This window comes from Aethalodelphis obliquidens, unplaced genomic scaffold (assembly GCF_003676395.1).
Source record: "Aethalodelphis obliquidens isolate GAN/ISIS:26980383/991018 unplaced genomic scaffold, ASM367639v1 scaffold14, whole genome shotgun sequence".
In the NCBI taxonomy this organism is placed as follows: Eukaryota; Metazoa; Chordata; class Mammalia; order Artiodactyla; family Delphinidae; genus Aethalodelphis; species Aethalodelphis obliquidens.
Window position 1 is genome coordinate 36,309,150 of NW_020837958.1, and position 25,056 is coordinate 36,334,205.

At 44.8% G+C, this 25,056-nt stretch overlaps 1 protein-coding gene across 6 annotated transcripts in view; it reads left to right on the forward strand.

Moving 5' to 3' along the window:
* TRIM66 (tripartite motif containing 66) overlaps positions 1 to 25,056 on the forward strand; it is a 61,079-nt gene that overhangs the window by 4,362 nt on the left and 31,661 nt on the right. For 4 of the 6 annotated variants that reach the window (XM_027115440.1, XM_027115442.1, XM_027115439.1 and 1 more), the window contains exons 3-7: positions 20,157 to 20,261; positions 21,725 to 21,872; positions 22,781 to 22,913; positions 23,229 to 23,345; positions 24,937 to 25,051. In XM_027115440.1, the coding sequence (XP_026971241.1) occupies positions 20,253 to 20,261; positions 21,725 to 21,872; positions 22,781 to 22,913; positions 23,229 to 23,345; positions 24,937 to 25,051 (522 nt within the window). In that variant the 5' untranslated portion in view covers positions 20,157 to 20,252. Of the gene's footprint in view, positions 1 to 20,156; positions 20,262 to 21,724; positions 21,873 to 22,780; positions 22,914 to 23,228; positions 23,346 to 24,936; positions 25,052 to 25,056 lie in introns of those variants that run through there. The other 2 variants (XR_003434543.1, XM_027115438.1) reach the window with 1 other exon arrangement.

A 25,056-nucleotide genomic window follows, 5' to 3' on the forward strand; every position in this document is an offset into this window, starting at 1 on the left:
GGAAAATTCATAGGACCACACAAGGTTTTCTTCATTACAAAGTAAAAATAAATATAACTCGAGGACTAAGTGTCCTTCCTTTCTGTGCTGGATAGATTTTCAAAAGTCTCATTATACTACGTGGCAAATGCTTTCCTAACAGCTTTGTTGGAAGCTAGGATGGAAAACCCCGCTGCCATTAAACTCAGAATAGCAGAATGTGAAGGGAGGAATGCCAGGATCTTTGAGGGCAGTTCATCCAATAGCACAACAAATTCAACTGCTCCTCAGTTTTAATTTAATTTTAGATGATAAAATTCATGGAAAGAACACAAAAATTTTGGTTCATTTCCTACCTCTGTTTTCACTAGCTGAATGATTTTGAACAAGTAGCATATTCTCTTTGAGTCTTAGTTTTCTTGTCTGTATAGTGAAAAAATACTGAGATTCATTTGTTCATTTTAGAAATATTTATTGAGTGTGTGCTATGTTCAGGCACTATATATAGGTGCCAGGCAAAGAGGGGAAGGTACCATGGTGAACAAGAAAGACAAAGTCCTGGCCTAGGACTGTGTCTAAAACAAACAGTGAACAAGTAAACAAATAAATAATATATCACATTCAACACAGTCTAGCATTAGAGTAGGTGCTCTCTCATTACTTGGTGTTTCTCCCTCCCATTTTTTCCCAGAAAATGTATACTATTTTGATGATAATTTGTTCTGTACTACCCATGCAAACAATCTTTGAAATTCTAACTCCTAATGTGGCATGCAATGACCTGCTCTGTTATTCCTTGGCAAGGTTACAGAAACCCAGTTAATATCTCCCTTCTCTCACATCTGGGTGTGGGATATTAAAAGAGGTGGTTTGTAAACAAGGTAATATAGGTGCGATTTCCTGTGCGTCCTTCCAGTCTTTCACCTGATGTTTCATTTAGTTCAGGTCTCTTCATGACTTAAAGCAGAGCTGATTGCTGGTATATTTTGTTTGACTCACGCTGTTTTCTTATGTTTTTTTAAAATTTAATTGGTTGCCAACGTTTAAAAATTTAAATAAAAATCCGGATTTCTGGTGTTTTGAAAAAACTAAGATTTGGCAACACTGAACCCACAGTCTTTATATGGCTGGCCCCTGGAGGCATTTGAATTGGCTACTCCTGGCTTAAGTACATTCTGCCAAACTATCCCCTTCGCTCTCCCAGGTCAGGGGAGATAGGAAGGAGAGGGAAGAGGTAAGTTATGGTGAGAAGGAGGAAGGGGATAAAAAAGAGATCATTTGACCTTCCCCCCTTCTCCTTAAGTCAGAGACCCATTGCTGTGCCTTTAATTTAACCTTTACCCTCATAGAGTTAATTCAATTGCTCTTCTAAGACAGAAATGAAATACTTATTTCTTTATATTCTTACCCTGGGTAGTGCCCACTGGTTTGGAAAGCTATGCCACGCCCCCAAATGCCCAGAATTGTTTTTCAGAGTCTAGTGCAGCAGTTCTCAAAGTGTGGTCTAAAGGCCCATCAGGGGTCCCTGAGACCCTTTCAGGGGTTCCACAAGGTCAAACAATTTTCATAGTAATACTAAGATGTTATTTGCCCTTTTCACTGGGTTGACATTTGCACTGATGGTGCCAAAGCCAAAGCCAAAGACGAGTCAGTGTGTTCTTCACTGCCAGGCATTTGCTTGTAAAGAAAAGAAAAGAAAAGAGCCAGTTTCACTGAAGAATGTCCATTTTTATTAAATTTCAATTCTTGAATACAAGTCTTTTTAATATTCTATGTGAAGAAATTAGAAGTATGCAAAAAGCACCTCTGCTACTTAGTGAGGAACTAAGTAGGAACTGAAGTGAGGAACTGCACTTGTGCTACTATTTGAGTTGCACGCTGCACTAGCCTTATTATTATATTATTATATTATTATTATTGTAGAACAATAGTTTTATTTGAAAGAACAACTGACAGACAAACTGTGATTATTCAGTCTTGAGAATTTGGCAGATATTTTCTCAAAGAATGAAGTGAGCCTGTCACCTCAAGGAAGAAAACTGACAGTATTTGTTGCCAATGATAAAATTTGAGTTTGCAAGCAAAAATTAGAATTTGGGTAAAGTTATAGCTGCCTCCATGAGTTTGACAACTTCATAATAGTTACAGAATTTTCTGATGCAATTAGAGGTGATATTAAAGAGTGTGATTTTTTTTCTATAATGAAACATGTCAATATTTGGAGCATCTGTGTAAATCATTGAACTAATATTTTCCAAATCACCAGTGCTTGGTGTTATAAAAATTATGCCTGAGTAAAAGAGCAGTTCAAAGTGTAATACAGACCAGTGGATGTTAATATAACAGAGTAAGAAAAGTTCATTGATGTAGTTTCAGATTCCACATTACAACTAACCTTTAAGAAACTACCGCTTGTTAAATTTTGCAGTCGTATCAAAGAATATCCACAATTATCTGATAAGGCTACTAAAATACTCCTATCTTTTCCAACTGTATAGCTGTGTGAGGCTGGCTTTTCTTCATATACTGTAAACAAAACAACATGTAACTGCAGAAGCAGGTATGGAAAGCCAGCTTCTATTAAGTCTTCTGTTAAGCCAGACATTAATGCAATTTGCAAAAAGGGAAAAACAATGTCACTCTTCTCACTAAATTTATTTGAAAGTAGTTAATTTTTCCTGAAAAGTATGTTATTCATGTTGACTTGTAATAGGTTTATTGTTTTTTAATGAATTAGTATTTTTAAATTATCTCAGTTTTACTTTATAATACGGTAAATGGCAGTAGCTATAACCACATAAACAAAATCTCTTTGGGGTGCTCAATAATTAAAATATGTAAAGCAGTTCTAAGACTAAAAGGTCTGATATTCTCAAAGTCTAATGAAATAAACTCTACCACATTTAAACCTTCTAAGAGAGATTGCCCTCACCTCGCCTACTAGGGCTGCTGTCTGGGGAATAACTGCCCTTAGAGCCTCAGAATGAACTAGAGGGGAGAGCCCCCCCCATTGCTTTATTTAGTGGCATCTTGCTGGGCCCGCAAGAAGCCTGGTCTCCCCCAACCCCGTCGTCCTTTGTCCTTAATGGGCTTGGCTCTGAAAGACTGTGGATTGAAGTGAAAGTTCTCTCAAATTTGCATAATTGCAGAGCTCCGGATTTGAATTAAATGATCTTTGGTTTTTTTCTTAAATAAGTACAAATATAAAACTAGGTGCACTCTTTCTGCTCTTATACAATTACAAAACCTAATACAGTTTATAAATTATAAAAAACCAAAACAATCAAATTAACAATGTTAGTTTCATTTGCAGATGATGTGTTGCTAAACGAAACTGTCACTACAGCTTAAGTGTGGTGCACCCTGATGTGGCTAAGTTTAGCAAACTTGTGCCGCAGTGATGGTGCCCCACTTTCCCTCCCACCTTTGTCTATTCCAGGTACTGTGAAACATTCATCATTGTGTGCCATAATCTCATTTTAGCTTCATGGGGCAGGAGGGCATCATTTACATATTGTCTGCTCCCTTCTCTTCTCATTAGCCTGAGACAAAGTAATACTGCTTGGTAAGAACTAGATCCTAACTCTCAACACTGCCTCTAAAATCTCATCGTGATGAATATATAGATGATCCAGAATATTTATACTTTAAAAAACTCATCAGAATGAAACACTAATTTAAAAATGTTGGTGGAGAGAGCTCCTGAGGACATGTGTGTTTCTCAGCTTGAGAAACATTTCAGTTAAGAGTATGGAGTCTGAAATCAGACTGACCTGGATTTGAATTTGAATTTGAATTCTGCTGTTTACTGTCTGTCTTTGTGCAATTACCCAACCTCTCTGAACCTCAGTTTCCTCATCCTGTCTCTGATGGTTTTATTTAATTTTTAAAAATATGATAGTCCCTATCTCCAAGGGTAATTGTGAGGATGGAGATAAAGTATGTAAAGCACCTGGTATAAACTTGGCATTTAATACATTTCCTTCTCTTTTCCAACATGAACTCTTGGATCAAGCTTGTCCACTAATAAAGAGAGGCACAGGTAGATCTGGGACACTTGAAGGCAAACAAACCCTGTAATAAACACACAACCTGGCAGACCCCTCCAGGCTTTGTTTTCCACAGCAGAGATGCTGGACTGTCTTTTGGGCCCAAGTGAGAGGTTGAATCTGTGCCCTGTTGTAGGGCATGAGCCTCCAGTTCTGGAGAGGGACATAGCCTGGATTTCTGAGGCCTTGGTCTCTGAGTCCTTTCTGGCCTGTCCAGGAGTATCTGTCTCCCCAGAGAAGCAAATCACTCTGCTTTGTGCTTCACTTACAGGGAGTGGAGCTTGCTCACTCTACACACTGCTTCACGCTTTAGGATATTAATGGAAAAGCCCCAGTTCTGGGCACATGCATGGGCATGGATATAAGTGTGAGCTTTATGGGGCGACCTCTAGTTGACCAGAAACACAGAAGTGGACAGATAGAGGCGGTACTGATATGCTCATTATGCCAACAGGACGTGCAAGATATAGGTGCCTGGCTCCTACCCTGTCAGCATTTGCTCTGTAAGGACTGCTTCCAGGGCTTGATCCAGGAGCTAGGGCAGGTTGCTGGGCTTCATGGGACTGTCCCAGATGGTAAGTACAAAAATACCACAGGTTCACCTCCTTCTATATAACAGGTCTCTTCCCATTTCATAGGTACTGAATTTCAGGTGTAGAAAGAATCAGAATGTAAGAGCCCAGGGATACTCATTGCTGAAAGCAACTCTTTGGGGAATCTGTGAGACAAAGCAAATCCTCCTGATGCTTAATATATGTTTTGTAAACTGGGATTTTTCATGTTTGGGATTTCCTTAAATTGGTGGCAGGCTAAGAAACCTGGGAAGATTTTGATTCAAGGTTTGGCTGACTCCCCAGAAGGAGAGGACATGTCCTGACCCACTGAACTTCCAAGGCGGGGGGAGAATGGCTGGGCTCCTAGGGTCAGTCAGGAACAGATTTTGAACAGACTCACACTGACTAATGAACCATTCACCATCTAAGCTGCTCCCTCCTCCAGCAGGGAGGAGCTTCTGTCTTTCTTCTGAAGGTCAGGTTTCCTAGGAAACAATCTCATTGAGCACTGTGAAGTCCTTGGAGACAAGAGCCAAGTCCCTTCGTTTCAGTATTCTAGCACAGGGCATGTAACAGAGATGCAGTGAGTGTCTGCTGAATGAACTCGTGGGATGAAAAAGCCAAATAAGTTGACAGCATTTAGAAGCATCATCATTGTTGTTTGTTTTGTTGTCTGCAGTTTTTTCAAAGTGATTTGTAGCACAAGTCTAGGCTATTTTTGAGGCATTATAGCATTGCAGTTGTCTTTAGATCTGAATTTCAAGGCCTCTAAACCCTTGGGCAAGCTACCTAAGCTCTCTGAGTCTCTGTTGAGAGTTCAGAGTACAGAAAAGGTATTGTATACTTTGATTTTTTAAATTAATACATGATTTTTAAACTTACTACTTAGACTTTGTTCTTCCTTAAGCTTTTAATTTTAACTTACAAATCTTGTTCTATTTATAAATATAGCAAATTTAACAATCACTTTTAAAGGGCCTTTCATTAATGTTTAAACATATTTACAGTTAATATTTGCTTTTATAAACTAAATTTTTAAAAATAATTCAATTGTCCAGCAAATAAGCATTCTAAATTACTTAAAGAACTCTTGGAAATACAGTAAGTTAAATGTATAAATAAGGTGAATCTTAAATATGTCTTAAAAGTTCTAGCACTGTTGGGTTATTATCCAGAATATGTAAAGAACTCTTACAACTCAAGAATAAAAACAAACAAACAACCCAAATAAAAACTGGGCAAAGAACTTGGAATAGACATTTCTCCAAACAAGATATCCAAACGCCCAGCAAGCACATGAAAAAATGTTTACTATCACTAATATTCAGGGAAATACAAATCAAAACCATAATGAGGTACCACCTCACATGTGTTAGGATGGCTAGTATTAAAAAAAAGAACAGAAAATAAGTGTTTGCGAGGATGTGGAGAAATTGGAATCCTGTGCACTGTTGGTGGGAATATAAAATGGTGCAGACTCCACGGAGAACAGTAAAGTGATTCCTCAAAAAATTTAAATATATAATTACCAGCAATTCCACTTCTGGATATATACCCAAAGTAATTAAAAGCAGGGACTAGAAGAGATATTTTTATGCCTGTGTTAATAGCAGCCTTATTTGCAATAGCCAAAAGGTAGAAGGAACCTAAGAATCCGTGGAAAGATGAATGGATAAATAATTGTGGTATACACATATAATGAAATATTATTCAGCCTTAATAAGGAAGGAAATTCTGACACATGCTACAACATGAATGACCTTTGAGAACAGTATGTTAAATGAAATAAGCCAGCCATAAAAAGACAAATACTCTATGATTCTACTTACATGAGGTACCTAAAGTAGCCAGATTTATAGAGATAGAAAGTAGAACGGTGGTTGCCAAGGGTTGGGGGAAGGAGGGAACGGGGAGTTGTTTAATGATATAGAGTTTCAGTTTTGCCTTTTTTTTAATTTTAATTTTTCTATTGGAGTATAGTTGATTTACAGTGTTGTTAGTTTCAAGTTTTTCCCATTTTTAAATCAGGTTTTTGTTGTTGCTGTTGTTGTTGAGTTCTTTATGTATTCTCAATACTAGACCCTTATCAGATAAATGATTTGCAGATATTTTCTCCCATTCCATGGGTTGCCTTTTGTTTTGTTGATAGTGTCCTGTTAACATAGTGAAAGTTTTAAATCTTAAAGAAGTCCAACGTACCTATTTTTTCCAAAAGCCTGTGCTTTTGGTGTCATATCCAGGAAATTATTGCCAAATCCACTGTCATAAAGCTTTTCCCCTATGTTTTCTTCTAAGAGTTTTATAGTTTTGATTCTTACGTTTAGGTCTTTAATCTCATTTTAGATTTTTTTTTTAAATGTTTTAAAATTTTATTTATTTATTTATTTATTTATTTTTGGCTGTGTTGGGTGTTCGTTTCTGTGCGTGGGCTTTCTCTAGTTGCGGTGAGCGGGGGCCACTCTTCATCGTGGTGCGCAGGCCTCTCACTGTCGCGGCCTCTCTTGTTGCGGAGCACAAGCTCCAGACGCGCAGGCTCAGTAGTTGTGGCTCACGGGCCTCGTTGCTCCGCAGCATGTGGGATCTTCCCAGACCAGGGCTCGAACCCCTGTCCCCTACATTGGCAGGCAGATTCTCAACCACTGCGCCACCAGGGAAGCCCCTCACTTAAGATTTTTACCATGAACTAGGGACTTCTCTGGTGGTCCAGTGGGTGAGACTCGGTGCTCCCAATGCAGGGGGCCTGGGTTTGATCCCTGGTCTGGGAACTAGATCCCGCGTGCATGCCGCAACTAAGACCTGGTGCGGCCTAAACAAATAAATAAACAAAATACATTAAAAAAAAAACCAACAGAATGCCTTAAAAAAATAAAAGATTTTTAACATGAACTAATTATGCATGTTTCAAGGATATGTTTGACTCTAAAGTCAGAAAACTAAATTCATACTAGTGACAATTTTTAGAATCATAGTGTTTGTTGCCAGGTTATTCTAAGTGCAAGGGAGAATGAAAACGTAAGCTTTGGTGTCAGTATATCTGGGCATCAGAGTGTGAGTCCTAATCTACCTGCCACTTAATACAGCAGTTGTATAGCTTGGTAAGTTTTCCTCCCTGTAAAATGGGGATGATGATGGTAGTAATTAACTTATAGGATTGTTATGAAGATTAAATGAGAACATACACATAAAACATTCTGTACTGTGCTTAGGATATAGTAAGAGACCAAGAAATGTGAAAAAATACCATTATTTAGAACTTGTGAAACTGAAGTGGAAAAAAATCTGTTAGATGCAAACATGCTTGACTTGGAACCAGAGAGGCAATTTCTTGAATATGTGGCATCTTACATTATTTAGTATGTCCTGCAGTCTGGCCAGGCTATTGCTACCTTCCATATTTGCATTTGTGGATCAGAGTGGAATAAGCTTCCTCTGCTACTTGGAGGTTTTAGGATTCTATGCTGTGTGGTATTTGTTGGTTTGTATGTCAGTCTCCTTCACAGGTAGTTATTGACTTTTATGTACCAGGCCCTATGGCGTTTAGGGTGCAGAGATGAAAAGACAGGGCCCTTGCCTTCAAGGAACTCATATTTTATTGAAGGGCAGATAACTAAACAGATGACAATAATACAGTGTGGTAAGAATGTGAAGAGAAGACTGTTTAAAGTTTAGGCAAAGGAGCAATACCTCTGAGAGATTTTCCATGCACAAGGACTGGTGGATATCAGTTGCTCACTGAATGTTTTCTGAAGGACTAAAAGAATGGCACTCAAATGCCACGCTGATGAAAAGCAGAGATGTCACCTATCTCTGGGAAGTCCAGTGAGATACCCAGTACCTGAACTTAGATTCCTGTTGTAATTTGAGAAGCCATGCTTTGGGAGTTTGGTTCTTTGGAAAGAGCTTTTAGCACTGCCACTTTATCCAGCAGAGTAGGAGTACAGACTTGCTAAAAGGCTTATCCTATTTCTGCCAATCTGGGGCTTTCAAAAGTTAAATATGGGAATAGGTAGAGGGTTGGCAGGGGAGATGGATAGAGGCTGACGAATTAAATAGGTCCTTAGCATCAACGCTTCCAGCCAGTTGCGGCCACATTGCATGGGGATGAGTCCATTTCCATAAATCTATTCCTGCTGGTTGCTGGGCAGAACTGAGAAGTTGCTGAGTTGAGTGGAAGAGGGGCTGTGCCTGGGCTCAGTGTCTGTCCAGCTGGTTTTCAACTCTGATCCCTCAGTGGAGCCTCACCAGGCCTGCATGTTTGCAGTGGGGCTCAGCACTGGGGGAGGGAGTGAGGTGGGCATCTCATTCAACTGGGCTGTGCCTTTCATCTCTACAATGCCACAGCCCAACATAGAACCTGACACAGGACGAGGGCCTAAGTGAATATTTATTGAACAAATGATTTAATCAGTGGATCCACAAAGATCTCCCATGGCTCTTGCCTGGAAGGAAAACTTTTTTCACTTAAGACACTGCCCCTTTCTAGTCCTCAAGTTGTGAGGTGCAAATCACATTTATCAAGCACCTTCTGGCTGGCAGATGCTGTACCGAGTGCTTATGCCTGTATTATCTTTTCTAAACTTCACAACAACCCTATAAGGTAGCTGATGATGGGGACCAAAGCAAAGGCAGTAGTATGCTGAACACACAATGTCTTAGCTGTGCTGTGGGATGACTGGAGTGGAAGGCTCCAGAAAGGCTGGATATTGAAAACGGATCTACTCAGCCAATGAGAATATCTTCTTGGGACTGTTTGCTTTTAAGCCTATTTGAAAATGGTCCCAGGTCAAATTCTACGTGGAAAGTTGGCCATTGAGTCCCCAAGTGATACTTTAAATAAGTGTAGCAAGCTCTGAAGGAAGCTGGCATGCCTGAAACTGTTTACTATGTGCTGGATCTGTCTTCAGAATTCTCAGGGCACCTATGGTTTTATGTGTTGTTTTAGGGGAGGAAGGCCATTACTTGAATATTTCCTTCCCCATGTGAATAAAAGGAACATTATTCTTTCTCTTCAAATCTACTAAAAGACATATCCTAGATGGGAGACCTTGATTCCGAGGTCCAGATTCCAGAATCTCTTTGTTTAGTATCTTAATTTTCCCAATCTCAGTGTGGATGATGCAGTCTACATATGGGCAGAGCCCTGGTCTGGAAGTCAGGGGCCCTGGAGCTCGGTCTGGACTCTAGCACTAACTGACTAGGTGATCCTGGGTATTCTCTGGGACTGGACTTGAAGAGCTCTAAGAACACCAAATAACCACCATAGCCTCCTGCTTCCTGAAGCTAGTGATGGGTAACAGCATATCCCTTGAAAAGTACAAATGCTGAAATGGGGAGCAATCTCTGTTCCTCAGTGGGCAGGCCTTGGGGATTTGGGAAGATCCAAAGAGAGGGACCCGATGCAAGATGCTACAACCTCAGAGTCAGAGAGGGAAATGATACTTATCTTAATGAGCAGCTCCGCTGGATGGGCTCTAATGGCCTGGGGTGAGAGTGGGAGGTAGAGGGGATGAGATCTCAGCACCAGGAGCTTGGCAGGTGAGGTGCCTGCTATTTGCTCACTCCAGGTGAGGAACAGTGTGTGCAACTATTTGGGATCTGTTGTGGGCAGTGCCCCAAGTTTCCCAGGTGGAGGGCAGGTTGCTGAGCTGGGCTGAGCTGGGTGTGCAGCAGGTGCAGAAGCTGGAGCTCCAGAGCCTATCAGCAGGATGGTTTTTCAGTTCATGAACAGTTTCCCCACCTTAATTGGCTCTCTAGGGCCCTGGGAGTAGCACTGGTACCTCAGAGCCGTTCCTGGGAGAGCAATTCCCCTGGTGACGGGAAGGAGGCAGGCAGTGTTTTGGGGGATGTGCTTGCTGCCGCTGGCACTACTTGGAAAGCTATAGCTAGGGAGGGAGTTCAAGGTAGATGTGATTGATGGACAGGGTCTTGGGGGGGCCTCTTGTCTGCGGGAACTCTCACTCAAGAGGGACCAGTCATTGGTTAACTGCTATGACGGCTGGAGAGCAGGAAAGGCCCTTAAGAGTATATCTCTGACCCCTCATTGAATAAATGGGACATCAGGATTCCAGAAAGTTCTAGAATTCTGCTGAATGTCATGTAATTGGTCACTTACAGAGAGCCAGAAAAAAAATCCGGCTCCCATGCCTGCCAATCTGGAGCTTGTCTGGACTTCAGGGACAGTAGGAACCACAGACCTAGAGTAGGGTGCTGCCCTTGGTTCCCCCACTGGTCCTCTGTCCAGGCCCAGTTGGAAATGGAGACAGTGGCTTTGCATGGAGTATGTCAATGTATCAGCCCTTGGATTGACTCTTGAGATAGGAAGTGAAAAGAGATAAAGGTGCCACTCTATCAGAAGAGATGAATCCAGGGTCATCCTACCCATACCTTCTGCATTCCACTATGGGTACTTTCTTGACACAGAAAGCTTACTTCACAGTCAGGTGGTTCCTAGGAGCATGGACTCTGAAGGCTGTGGATAACCCATCTCCAGCTTCAATCTGTCACCTGGCTCTTATGCCCAGATTCTGACTCTTGGCTCAGATCTGCTACCTGGCCCTGCCCCACAGTCCCTGGATCCCCCTGCCTGACCTTACTTCACCTATTGCCTTTGTGGATTATGCTCCCAAACCCTCTAGCTTCAACTCTGATTCACTCTCTCCTATCCTGAGCTTGAATTTCTAGCTACCTAAAGGGCTCCTAATTGCTTGCAGTTCAGAACAGAAGCTTAGCATGGCCTTTAGGGCTCTTCCCAGTCTGACCCCGTGCTAATTTTAAAGCCTCATCTGTCATTCCTCGGCATGGGCTAGCTTCATCACTCATTCCCTGAGGGGCCTCGTATTTTGTCATCTGTAATCCTCTGTTTATGGTGTTCCCGCCTTCTGAAATGTCCTTTCCTTGTTTGTTACATCCTACCCCAAACTGAAGTTCTAGCTCAAATGTGACCCAGTTAGCAGAACTAGAGCACACAGGGATGGGAGTTGACTTGGGAATAAGCAGGATCCCCATTACCAGAAGGGAACCTCAAAGGGAGAGACTAAACAAAGTAGCTGTTGCTTTAGTTCGGGGGTCAGCAAACCTTTTCTGTAAAGGACTAGATAGAAAGTGTTTTGGGCTCTGCAGGTCATAGAGGCTCTGTTACGACTACTCAACTCTGCCACTGCAGCACAAAAGCAGTCATAGACAATATGGAAATGAATGGGCATGACTGTGTTCTAATAAAAGTTTATTTACAAAAACAGGTGAGCTATAGTTTTCTGACCCCTGTTTTAGGCTCTGCCTGGGGAAATTGGGTGGATTTGAACCTGTGGGTGGCATCAAGCAGGAATAGCTGTGTAGGAGCCAGGCAGGGCCAGAAAAATATGGAAGGGAATCACAGGTAGGGGATAGTGTTAGCATGAGGCACAGGGAGGAGAGGGCAGGAGGAACAGAAGGGCGTTAACTTTGGTTGGAATATAGGATTGCTTGAAGGAGAGAAGTAGGAACTCTGTTTGGAAAGGAAATTTAGAGCCAAATTTCCTTTCCAAACAGAAGGGTCTTGACCAATTTAGGCTACTCAGTAGACCGTGGGGAGCCATTGAAAGTTTTGGGTCAGTGGAATATAATCAAATCTGTATTTTTGAAAAGTCTTTCTGGCTTCCTGAGAAGAATGAATGGAGGAGACAAGACTGGATGCAGTAAGAACTGCTAGGAAGCTACTGTAGTTGTCCAGGCCACTGCTTCCTGATTACTGGTCCTTGAACCAGTGCTGGTCTGGATGCCTAAGAATTATTTGGGAAACTTGCTAAAAACATAGATTCCTGGTCCTGTACCCACACCCAAGAGATTTGGATTTGGTAGATTTGGGATTTCTAACAAACCCTACAGATTTGTGAATCATTGGTCCAGCAAGGCAGAATGAGGCCTGATCCTTTTAAGAAGGAACGGATGCCAGAGAAAGTAGGATACAGGTACGATAAGATTTGGCAACTGCCCTCTTCCTCCTCCTGTTACCTATCTCTGTTCATGGCAGCCCATCCATGTGACCCTTTTTCCTTCACACACCACCACTCCCTTCAGCATCCTACTTTGGTCATGTCCTCTTGGTTCTCTTTGAAACAACTCTTCTGTCCCTTTTTTTTCCACTTCTGCCCTCATTCAGGATCCCATTAATCCTTAACTGGACAAGCCTTCTCCCTGCCCCCCCCCACCCCCAATCTCCAGTCCATCAAGATAGTCATAAAGCCAGAACCTTTTTGGGTGGCCTTTGCTTTTAGGATAAATGTCAAGCCTCTTGGCTTAGAATCCAGGGCTCTTCAGGCACTTACTCTACTGCCAGTCTTTCCAAGTTCATTCCCTGTCACTTCCCCTCTGTGCTCTTGAAATTTGCCTGTACTCTGGGCTTTAGCAATTATACTGGACTCGTAGTCTTGCCCCATCCTAATATCTTTCCTCTAACCTGACCCTGTTTTTCCTTCCTCTTTCTCTCCCAGCTTGTGTGTGACTGTATCTCCCTGGGGGGAGGGGTAGAGTTAGCTGCCGAGGGACACCTCTCAGGACCGTTGTGCATTATAAATGTGTCTTCTCCATCTGAAGTCCTAATCCTCCGCTGTGACGGACAATTGGTCACTATGGCAACTGACTGTGACATCACAGGATAAGGACTTCAGGTGAAGTGGCAGGAGCAGGTGAGTGTGTAGGAGACAGACTTTAATGTCTGTCGAAGCCCCCTCACCCCCACCCTCCTTTAGTGCCGGGGGCATGGAGGGCTCTCTCGGGCTCCTGCTGATTTTTAAAATGCTGTGGTGAGAGTGTGTGCCTGGCATCTGCGTGCTGCAGTAGTGTGGGGCTGACAGAGTGTGTCAAGTTGAGCTCTGGCTGTGCAGGCACCGCTGCTGCGTGAGCCTGTTATTCCATTCTGGATTGCTATTTCGATACCCAGATTGCATCATTCTTCCTACGTATAAACAGGGGGTCCCCAGGGCCCTGCAGCTACTCACTTCTCTACCAACACTGTTGTTGTGATGAGCTCTATTTAAATGAGCTGCCGGATCGGGGCAGGTTCCAGCCACACATGAGCACTGTCATTTTGGGGAACATGGAGGGCTGAAGGATTTTTGGATCGAGTCCTAAAAGGCTGAGAGTGATGGCCTCCTGAGCTATGCAGAGGGCGACAGAGCTAGTTCCTGAAAGTTGAAAATCTCGTTTTCTTCCTTCTGAGCTTCTGTTCCAAGGCACCCAGAGGATTAGGAAGGAGATGCAGCTAGGAAGAGTCGCCTCTTTGAGGTCTCCCTCTTGCTGTTCAGTTTGGGAAAAATACTGCAGAGCCTTCGAGATAAACAGGAACAGGAGGAGTCAACCAAGCCCTTTCTTGCAGAAGCGTCTCAGGTGAGCTGGAGAAATGCAGCCCTGGCTGAGGATGCATCAGGGACAGGAGGAGAGGACCCAGGCTGCTCCCCCTTCCCCACCCCGCACCCAGCTCCCTGAGGCTTAGGCCCTGCAGCCCAGCTGGCTGCAGAGTGCAGGGTGGGTGTTCCTGGGCACTTGGTGAGCACCATCCTGGGACCTGTGGTGGTCTCACCTGTCGCTCTTCTGACTTCTCCCCCAGGTGTTGCTCCAATCACAGGGCAGCAGGCCCCACAGGTAAGCCTGCTGGCAGCCAGGGGCAGGAGCAGAATCACCTTAGGATCGAAATCTGTCTTTCTAGCAGGGTCTGGGCATCTGGGGAGTGGGTGCAACGTGTTTCTCAAAGGTGGTGCTGCTCTGAGCTATGGGCTAGAGGAAGGCTTCGGGGGCTTGTGTGGTGGGGGCCTTAGCTGATGCCCAGTACCCTGGGGCTGCCTTGGGTGGGAGGGCAGGAATGGTTAGTGAGGATGGCCAGCCTGCCAGAGAATGTAACTGGAGTGTTTTTTCTCCTTGCATAGTGTCTGATAGAGGCATACCCCTGACAGAGGTAATCAGGGACTGCTCAGTGTTTCAAGGTGCCACCTGTGATTTACAAGGATCTGTGGTTTTTAGCTATGTCCCTGCCTCTTTCTGGGCCTCTGTGTCACCATCTTTATGATTAGGGAACTGGGTAGATGAACAGTGGAAAAAGCTAGGTCTGGAAGCTGGGTTTGTCCAGCTTTGGTTCTACAGGTGGGAGCTGGCAGTGGAGCATCAGTCTTCTCCAGATGATGCCACTGCTCTACTGGAGTCAGAGCTTGGGCCCCAGCGGCAAAGTTTCACGGAGCCCTGGACAAGAGCTCTAGAATGAAGGGCTTTTTAACCCTCAGAGTGTTGCTTAGCACTGAGCTCGGGCTTATGTGCATGTGTCCCGACCTGGTGTGCTGAGCTGACCCATGCTAGTTTTCTGAGACCTCCTTGGGATTTCTCTCCCACCCCAGCCCCATGCCCAGGTTGCCTTGGCACTGCCGTTCATGTCTAAGGGTGGACTACCTAGTCTTGACCCACCTCCCTTGCTGCCTCACTAAGTCCTGGGCTCAGCACACTCTCTAGGCCCCAGCAGCAGTCGTTGTAGTGCCAAACCTCAGGCTGCACCCTAAGCCTGCTCATGGGTCCTTCAGTGAAGCTGGGAGTTAGGGGACGCAAAAGGTGTCCTCCAATTCCCCACCAACCCCCAGGGTACCTAGGTATCAGGACACCCTTCTGTCTGTTGGGCATCTGCCCTTTTCTCTTCTCTGCCAGAGGGGAAATACATGACGGCTGCATTCAGAGTCTTCCTTAACTTGTTGGAGCCTCTTTAAAACTGGGTGAGCTTGCCTTTCTCAGCTGCATGATACAGGGGGCAGGTCTATCCGGCTCAGCCACAGGGGAAAGGGGTACTCTCTCTTTGGCACTGGTCCTCAAACTTGGTTGTACATTGTAATCACCTGGGGAATTTTTTTAAAAATAAATTTATTTATTTATTTATTTATTTATGGCTGCGTTGGGTCCTCATTGCTGGGTGTGGGCTTTCTCTAGTGGCAGCGAACAGGTACGGGGGCCCCTCATTGCGGTGGCTTCTCTTGTAAAGCCTGGGCTCTACGCGTGTGGGCTCAGCAGCTGCGGCGCATGGGCTCAGCCGCTCCGCAGCAAGTGGGGTACTCCCAGGCCAGGGCCCGAACCCGTGTCCCCTGCACTGGCAGGCGGACTCTCAACCACTGTGCCACCAGGGAGTCCTCTCACCTGGGGAATTTTAAAAAATACTGATGCCTGGCTCCTACCTCCTGAAACTCTGATTTAATTGATATGGGGTGTGGACTGGACATCAGGATGTTTAAAAGTACCTCATATGATTCAAATATGTAACAAAGTTTGAGAACCACTGATCTGTAGAATGAAACTGCCCCCAGATTTATTTTTTCTAGGCAGAAAAACTCTGCTTCATTTACCTTTTCTCAAAGATCATATTTCTTAAAACTTTAAGCATAGCTGGGGCTGGCTTCCAGCTCCTTCTCGATTCCAAGTTCAAAGCTGGGTCCAGGTTTGATCATTATTATGGAATATTTTACTTAAAATCAAATCATTTAGTTAATTAAAATAAAATTACCTTGTTTATTTACACTTGAATTAGAGAAGAGTATAGCATAGTGGACAGGGCTGAGTTTTAGAGGTGGACAGACTTGGGGCTCCAATTGTAGCTCTGCCTCTGCTTTCTATGATCTTTGGTAGGTGACAACTTCTTGGAGCCTCAGTCTATCCAACTATGAAATGGGGACAATGCCTACCTCTAAGAGACGGTTTGACGATTATATAAGACATGTAAAGTGCCTAATATAGGGAGTGGTGGTAAAAGAATAATTTGTCCCATACCTCCCAGGGACCAGAAGTGCTCACTCTTGTGACAGATGGATTGAACATCTTCAGTTTTCAGAGAACCTCTGGTGCCTGTGTGTTCTTCATTCTGGAAGCAGAAGCCCACCCCCTTTGGGGATGGTTGTGTGGCCCCTGGGCCCTGGTCCTGCATTTCTCAGAATTGATGTTCTTCTGTATGAAATAAAAGCTCAATGCTGTTGCTTGAATAATTCAAGTAGAAAGAAAAACGCAATATATCTAAATAATATTTTATGTAATATGTGATTTAAATATGTATTAAAAACTAAATTAAATTAAAAAAAAAATTAAAAAAAACAAAAAAACTAAATTAATGTTAAATATTGTAAGCTGATGTTAGGTCATTTTATATATATCCACAGCCCTAAGAGTTCATGTATTTCAATTGTCTAAAAAAAACTTTGTTTTGGTATCCTCATTGAAAAATGGGGAATCCTCTTTAAAAAACAAAGAGCTCAAGGTTGACACAGCTCTAGGGGGGTTAGGGACCTTCTGAGGGAAGATAAGAATTTCTGGGCAAAAGTTGTGACACAAAGAGAGCCCATGTCCTCTGTGTCCACTCTGGTCCCCACAGTCACCCTGGTACCTGTGTGTATCACTGCCACGGTTCTCCAGCCCTGCTGTCTGCTGCAGCAGCCCCTGATCAGACTGGAGGAGGTCTTAGATCCAGGCCTCCCTCAGCCACAAGCCTGTCCCTGACTTGCTGACAAGGGTGGCTGGCTGTCCCTTCCCATCTTGCCCAGGGGAATATTTCTGAAGCCTGGTTGCAGTAGGCAGAGGAGGAGGGTTGGATAATCCATACTTCCCTTCTATTCCCATTCCCCTCATCTAAGGGTGTAGAAAGTACAGTTCAGAGAAAAGGGGTCGCTTACCTAAGGTTGCACAGTTAGTGACAGTCCTGGGCCTGGAACCCACATCTCCCAGTTCACAGCCTTTCCCAAGCCCCACACCTCTGCTCTGGATCAGACCTGATTCCTTTATTTTCCTGGGCTGGTTTTTTCCACCACCCCGAAAACTTCCAAATGGCTTTTGACTACTTTCATTGGCTGTGAGTGCAAGGAACACACCTGGAATACTCAAACCCACAAGAAACATAAAAATCATGCAATATCTTTTAGTATCAAATTGTGGATTATTTTTGTATGTAGACATATGAACAGATAGTTAAAATGCAATGTGATATTTGTTGTACTAGAAGGATGTTCAGGATGCTGTGGGAACCCTGAAGAGGGAATAATTAACTCTTCCTAAGGGAAATCAACACTGCTTCTCAAAGGTAGAACATTTGAACAAGTTTGGAAGGTTGAATAGGAGTTTATCTGAAAAGGAGTGGGGCAGCAAGAAAGGGTGTTTTAGGGAGAGGGAACATTCACTTTCACAAACATAGAGTTATGCAAAGGTTTGGTGCATTTAGGGATAGCAGAGGTATTTGGCATGGCAAGGACATAGGGTGTGTGGCAGGTGAAGCTAGAGATGAGACTAGAGAGAGTTAAGGCCAACTCAGAAAGGGCCTTGAGTGACAAGCTGAGGATTTCGATCTTTAAGGCCAGGGGAGGTACAGGATGTGTGATGAGGCCTTGTCTGATCTATTCAGTTATTTCTCTCTTTCTCATGCTGATAATGAGGCTGTATGACTATGACAAATGTTTGAGCATCTGGTACCAGGGAGTCAGAAACCTTGTGGAAATTATTTCCAACAATTAGAACAGCATTTCTGACCTGGGAGTAGATGAGGAGGATCTTCCCTGGGCAGCCAGGTGGTAGGGAAGGACAGTCACGTGATGCCCCTGGATGACGCCACCTGTAGAGAGCATCCTTCTCCACCACGGGCCACTGTTCTTGACACGCAGGAGAGTATCTAGGAGATTGCAGATCCAGTTCTGTCATTAAAGTCCATGGCTCTGTGGAGGCTAGGGGAGGGGTTTTTTGCGGGGCGGGGAAGCGGAGTGGTAGGTGGGGGAAAGAAGATTATTAAAATATTATTTTGCATGATTTTGTAGATTTTGATTTTTCCAGAATATATCAGTTATCTTTTGCTGCATAAAAAACCACTCCAAAACTTAGTGGTTAAAACAACAACCAAGCTTTCTTTATGATTCTACAGGTTGAGGGTTTGGGCTGGGATGCTCTGGGTAGTTCTTCTGTGCTGGGCTGGGCTTGGCTAATCTCTGCTGTGCTTACCCATGTCTGTGTTCAGCTTGTGGGTCAGTTGGGGCTACCTGGTTTGTGACGGCTGCAGGTGGGATACCTGAGACAACTGAGGCCTCTCTCCACATGGTTTCCCATCTTCCAGCAGTCTAACCTGGGGTTGTTCACGTGGCAGTCTTAGAGTTTTGAGAGCGAGAGCAGAGTCATATAAAGCCACTTGAGGCCTGGGCTTAGAACTTAGTGTCATTTTTGCTACATTCTGTTGGCCAAAGCGGGTCATGAGGGCAGCCTAGCTTCAAAGGATAGAGAAGACTCTACTTTTAATGGATAGGATTGCAAGGCATGGACACAGGGAGGAGGAGAATTTGTGACCACTTTTTCAATCTCCCTCTCAGACTATCTGACTTTCATCACCTGGGAGAGTTGATAATTGAGGTTATTGCCCTACCATGAATGGGATATGAGAAATCTTTTGAATTCAAAGTCAACATTCATGGAGGATCATGTGAATTCTCAAGTATTGTTTAATTCAGTCCTCATAGCAACTCCTGTTTTTCCTTTCTATTTTACATCTGGGGCACAGAGGAGTTAAGTGAGACTAAGTGACTTGCCCAACCAAGGTCGCTGAGTGGTAGACCTTGGTGGTGTTTGGGCTTAAGTCTGTCTGCCTGCAAGTCTAGAGCAACTGCCATTGTATCATTTTGGTGATATGGGGCAGAGAAGACTGTGGTGGTATTGCTGCATGCACTGGCATAGCCAGCCGCTTTTCAGGGTGTCCTCATCCCTGGGCGCAGGCACCTGGCCCTCCTCAGGAAGCTCATCTCCTTGTACCCAGTGGACTGAGTGCCAGTGGGGTGGACCTGAAGTACTACAATCTCCAGGGTGGCAGCAGTGTCATGCTGCTTATATAGTTCAGGAGTCCACCATGCTGATGAATGTGTTGGAGACTGCTGCATTTCTCTGGGGAGAGGGGAGTAGGACAAGATGTTCATGTTCACGGGTGAAACACACATATATGTGGTGCACCCAACATGGACTGGGTGGAGAAGGCCCAGCAAAACCTCTTTGAGCCCCAGAGGCAGACCAACTGGTATTGGTTGTAACAAGAGAAGAATACCTTCTAGATGAGCAGGCAGGGAGTCCTTGCCTTTCTCTGGCTAGAACCTTCTTGGAAGCTCTAGCTTTGAGATCTTTAAAGTAATTCTACTACACAGTAATGTAAATGGCTGGAGCTGTGCCCTGGGCTAAACTGACCCCTTTGAACTTAGCCAGTAGTGGGAACCAGGCTCTCAGGACTGTGGAATGCAGAGTGGGAGCAGCAGGAAGGCACCTGATTATCAGAAGTGGAGCAGGGTTGGGCCTCTAGTAACATGGCTTGTAGGGAGGAAAGGAATGTAGGATCAGGCAAAGATGAGGATGTGGGAAGTTCTGTAGGGCAGGCCGCTAATTGGATGGTCATGTCCGGAGCACCTAGATGGTAAGTGCAGGCTATGGCATCAAACATATTTCATTTTGGCACAAGTGGTATTGGTACATACCTTGGTGTTGTGTATTAGAAAGCCTTGTGTCTAGGTCCTATGTTATGTATAATCTGCAGTGTTGCCCTGACTTTGCTATCTTTCCCACCTTCTCCCAGAGCTCATCTCCTGTCCTGGGTGTAAGCGAGTATACCTTACCAGGGATGTAACTGAACATTTTTTTGCTGCAGTGCTTTCCTTCTGAGCAATCCAAGATGGCCAGGGTAAGTCAGGACAAGCAAAGAAACAGCTGATCCTGTTCAGAAATCTATGGAACCCCTGTCCATAAGTCTGTCTGTCCACCCATCACTCCATCTGACTTGTTACCCTTCCACCAGTTTGCCTAATCATCCATCCACCCATCCATCCATCCATCCATCCATCTATCCATCCATCCATCTATCCATCCATCCATACTTCTATCCAGAAGAGAACCAAAATGTTTCAGTTGGGGAAGCAAAATTGGGGTGTTTTCTCTCTCTTATAGCTCTTACTGAAAACTATGGGTACTAAGCTTTTATTCCCCACCCTCCACCCACCCCGGCACACTGAGTTGAAACTCATGCACCAGCCTGGGTTAAATGGGTTCATCAGTTATGCTTATATTTAACAACTAATGCGTGAGTTTCTGAAATTTCACATCACTTACTGACTGGTATCCCTTCTGTTCCTTTCTCCACTGGGGTATCCTTGCCCACTACATTTTATTCATTTGCCGTTTTACTTACTTGCACCTGTATTAAATTCTTACTGAATGTCTGATATGCCAGGGCCTGGGTGCTAGGAAGACAGAGACCCATGTCTCTACCCTCAAAGAATTCATAGTTTGGTCAGTAAAACTTGTATTTCTCCTCTTTTTTCTTTTTCTTGCTGTGGGTTTGTCAGATCCCAGTGTGAGGACAAAGCTGTCAGGATCCACATCAGTTTGGTGGCCTGTATTATTCATGCACAGACAGACTAATTTTTCTTCTTCTCCACCTTTTATATCAGCCCTGCATGATGTTTGCTGACCAATGAATGAACATTTGTACTAGAAGAAGGCTAGGGACTCTTGGTCCTGGCAGGCCGCAGCAGTGGAAACACAGCTCTGAGAGTTGGTCCATCTCACTTTTTCCTGGCTGTGTATGATCATCTTTCTGTGTACTCATACAGCTGCAGCTTCTTCCTCTCCATAGGCACATTACAGTTTTCGCTCTCGCCTGTGCTTTCCATTTTCCTCCCTTGTCTGCCTGGTGAACTTCTACTTGTCATTCAATATCCAACTCAAATGTCAGCTCTTTATGGAACCTTTCCTGGCTGCTCCTGGATGGAACTCCTGGAAACCTCTCTTTGCTTCCTTAGCACTTGGTGCATCCTTTCATCACAGCATTACCCACTGAATGTCTGCCACCCCGTCCAGGCTGTGTGTACCTTGAGAGCAGATCCTTGCCTTATTCATCTGCGTATCCTCAGCTGCAGCACGGGACTTGTGTGAATAGCTCCCGAGGGCAGTACGCTTAGTCACAAAGGGCGCTATGCCTCACACGCCCCTGCATGTCACTCCCAGGCAGCTCTCCAGAATTGACTGCACTCCAAAACAGTGGAGGAACAGCCCTGCAGGACCCCAGTGCCTAGAGTATTTACCACTCATAAAAGCAGGCCCAAGTGATGAAGATACGTCAGTAATTCTAGAACTCTCTACCTCTAGAACTGCTCCGAGTGCAAGGAGAAGAGGGCGGCACACATCCTCTGTACCTACTGCAACCGCTGGCTGTGCAGCTCCTGCACGGAGGAGCACCGGCACGGCCCTGCCCCTGGGGGCCCACTCTTTCCCCGGACCCAGAAGGGATCTCCAGGTATCACTCCTCACCCTCTCCACTAGCTCACATGCACTTAAGTAGTAGCAAACCATAGAATCTTTGGAGAATAGCTCTCTGACCTCGTTTCCCTGCTGGGGGTGAGAGTAGGGGTGGTCTCAGAGCCTTTCCTGAAGGAAAGCTGTCCCCTGCAGAGTCACATCACAGTGTAAACTCACTCTAGGCTCTCCCTGCTGGGGGGAGCAGCGGGGGCGTGGGTGAGGGTGGGTGAGGCAGTGCAGGGAGGAATAGTCTCGAATTACCACAGAAGGTAATTGAGTTCCCTATCTTTCACCTCTGTTTCAAGCAAACGGCCCTCACTTCTGTTTAGTTACTTGATTAATTCAGCAGACTGGATCAGGGTTTGTCCATTTATCCACCCAGCACCGTCTGTTTTAAGTGGCAGTCTTCTTGAAAGTCTTTTCTCAAGGCCCTCGAACTCTGAGAAGGGTTTTACCTTCGTCAGACAGGAACCAAAGTTCATGACCCATGTGATCTGGTCTGGAGCCTGGCAAGGTTGGGTAGCTTGTTTCAGCCTCACCATAACAGAATCCTGGTTAATGAGGAGATTTAGGTTGAGTTTTAGAGGACTCACTATTCTGCAGGAGATCCATGTGCAGCAGGTAGCAAGCCCCTTCCTCAGGCTCACCAGGTGGTGGGGTGCCTGGGGCTTGATGGCCAGTTATTTCTGGACAGATGGGCAAATCCAGCCAGTCTAAGCCTGCCTTCCTCCTTGTGTTCCTGGAACCTCACTGGTCCAGAGAGAGGCCTCTCTTACTTTGTACCACCTTCCCTCCAAGCTCTGTGTCTTCCCTGTGTCCATAGATGGCTGAGGGATGCTCAGTGGAACTTACACTAAGAGGTCTTCCTGAGCAAGAGAAGCCCACTTTCTCCATCTTCTCTGGCAGGAGTGAATGGTGGTTCTGGAGACTTCGCCTTGTACTGTCCTCTACACACACAGGAAGTGCTCAAGCTATTCTGCGAGACCTGTGATGTGCTTACATGCCATAGCTGCCTCATGGTGGAACACAAAGAGCACAGGTGGGGCCGGCGGGCTGCCCAAAGGGGAACTGGGAGGGCTCTGGACTCTACCTATGAGAGCGCTGGGCTCCCAGTACTTCAGAATCCTCTCCCTGCTCAAGCCAACCTTCAGCCCCTGGGCTGAAGTTTTTCCCTGTTCCTGTTGTGGGCTTTCTCTGGAGAAGGCCTGAAGGGCCAAGAGTCTCTGACTCACTACATGTAACCCCAGCCTCCATGGACCTGGCTGAGACAATGCACTGTGGGGATTCTCTCTTGGCTGGCGTGCTCAGAATAAGACTCAGTCCTCCTCAGCTTTTTCTCTGCCTCCTGCTCTAGGTGTAGACATCTTGAAGAAGTTTTGCAAAACCAGAGGATGCTTCTGGAAAGTGTGACTACACAGGTGGCACATAAGAAATCTAGTCTACAGACATCTGCAAAGCAAATTGAGGACAGGTAACATCGGCTAGCCCCTTGTCAGCACTGGAAATGCACTGTTCCCTCTCATCCTGGGTCACAGTACTAGGATGGAGTACTTATAAGGAAGACATGCAGACATTGGCATATGTCCTGGCCTTAGAGGTCTCAGGGCCAGGGAGGGGGTTTTGGGTCATCACTTGGTGCATGGGGCCAAGCTAGGTCAGGATGATCACAGTGAGCCTGGGCTAAAGTACATGCCTTCTGAAAGTGGCCATGAAGTAGCCAAAGGTAGGTGCTTAAGGACAAGGGCACAGAGTAGATATTGGGGAAGAGTGCTGCTTAGCATGTGGGTACAAGTCAGTGGCAATCTACCCTTTATCACCCCTTTCCCAGTGTTTTCCATATAGACCTACACATGACGTGAAATCATCTGTATTTTCTGTGGAAAGAGAAACAAGTATGTACTGAGAGATCATCATGACAGGCACTGGGTTGGGCATAATGCATGCATCATTTTGATCAGTTCTTATAATTCTTTGAGTTGGGGTTATCTCCATTCTACTGATGAGGAGGCTAAGGTTCAGATAGGTTAGGTGACTTGTCTGAGATCACACAGCTAGTCAGAGACTGAGCTGGGTTTGGAAGCTAGATCTATATGGCTTCAAAGCCCATGTTTGTTTTTTTTAATGGCTTTTTTAAATGGCTTTAATGACTTTATATATAATTTATATACCATAAAATTGCCCTTTTAAAATGTACAATTCAGTGAGTTTTTTTGCATATTCATAGAGTTATATAACCATTATTACTGTCTATGTTTTTTTTTAATATATGAATATATTTATTTATTTTTAGCTGTGTTGGGTCTTCATTGCTGCTCATGGGCTTTCTCTAGTTGCAGCTAGCAGGGGCTACTCTTTGTTGTGGTGTGTGGGCTTCTCATTGTGGTGGCTTCTCTTGTTGCAGAGCACAGACTCTAGGCGCACGGTCTCAGTAGTTGTGGCACACAGGCTTAGTTGCTCCACGGCATGTGGGATCTTCCTGGGCCAGGGCTCAAACCCTTGTCCCCTGCATTGGCAGGTGGATTCTTAACCACTGTACCACCAGGGAAGTCCCCTACTGTCTACTTTTGAAAGACCCTTTTTATCACCCTAAAAAGAGACCCCATACACATTAGTAGTCACTCCCCATTCACCGTGCAACATCCCCAGCCCTTGGCAACTACTAGTCTACTTTCTGTCTCTACCTGTGCTCTTTTTACTGCATGACGGTGTTTAGTGACGCTGTTTACATGAAGTCATAACTGTACTCACTCTCTCTGTCCTGCCTCTAGTGCTGTGTGAACTGGTGAGCTACTGGGTTGACCTGGGCGTGGCCCTGCAGTTTACCTAGAGAAAACTGCGTTGAACTTTGGGCCATTGTCCCACTTAGATCAAGTGGGCTGGGTTGTACAAAGAGTGGGATGGGTGGTGGAGGAAGGTTCTTGTTTCTTTACATTTGGTACCTGGTGGGCCCTGATCTCAGTAGGCAGCCTCCACACTGTAGGCTCTTACGTTTGCTGTCTGTAGGCTCTTGTAGGCCTGGGGGGAAGGTCTCACCATGCTCTGTCTCATCCTGTTGTTTACAGGATTTTTGAGGTGAAGCATCAGCACAGGAAGGTGGAAAACCAGATCAAAATGGCCAAGATGGTTCTGATGAACGAGCTGAACAAACAGGCCAGTGGGCTCATAGAGGAGCTGGAGGTATA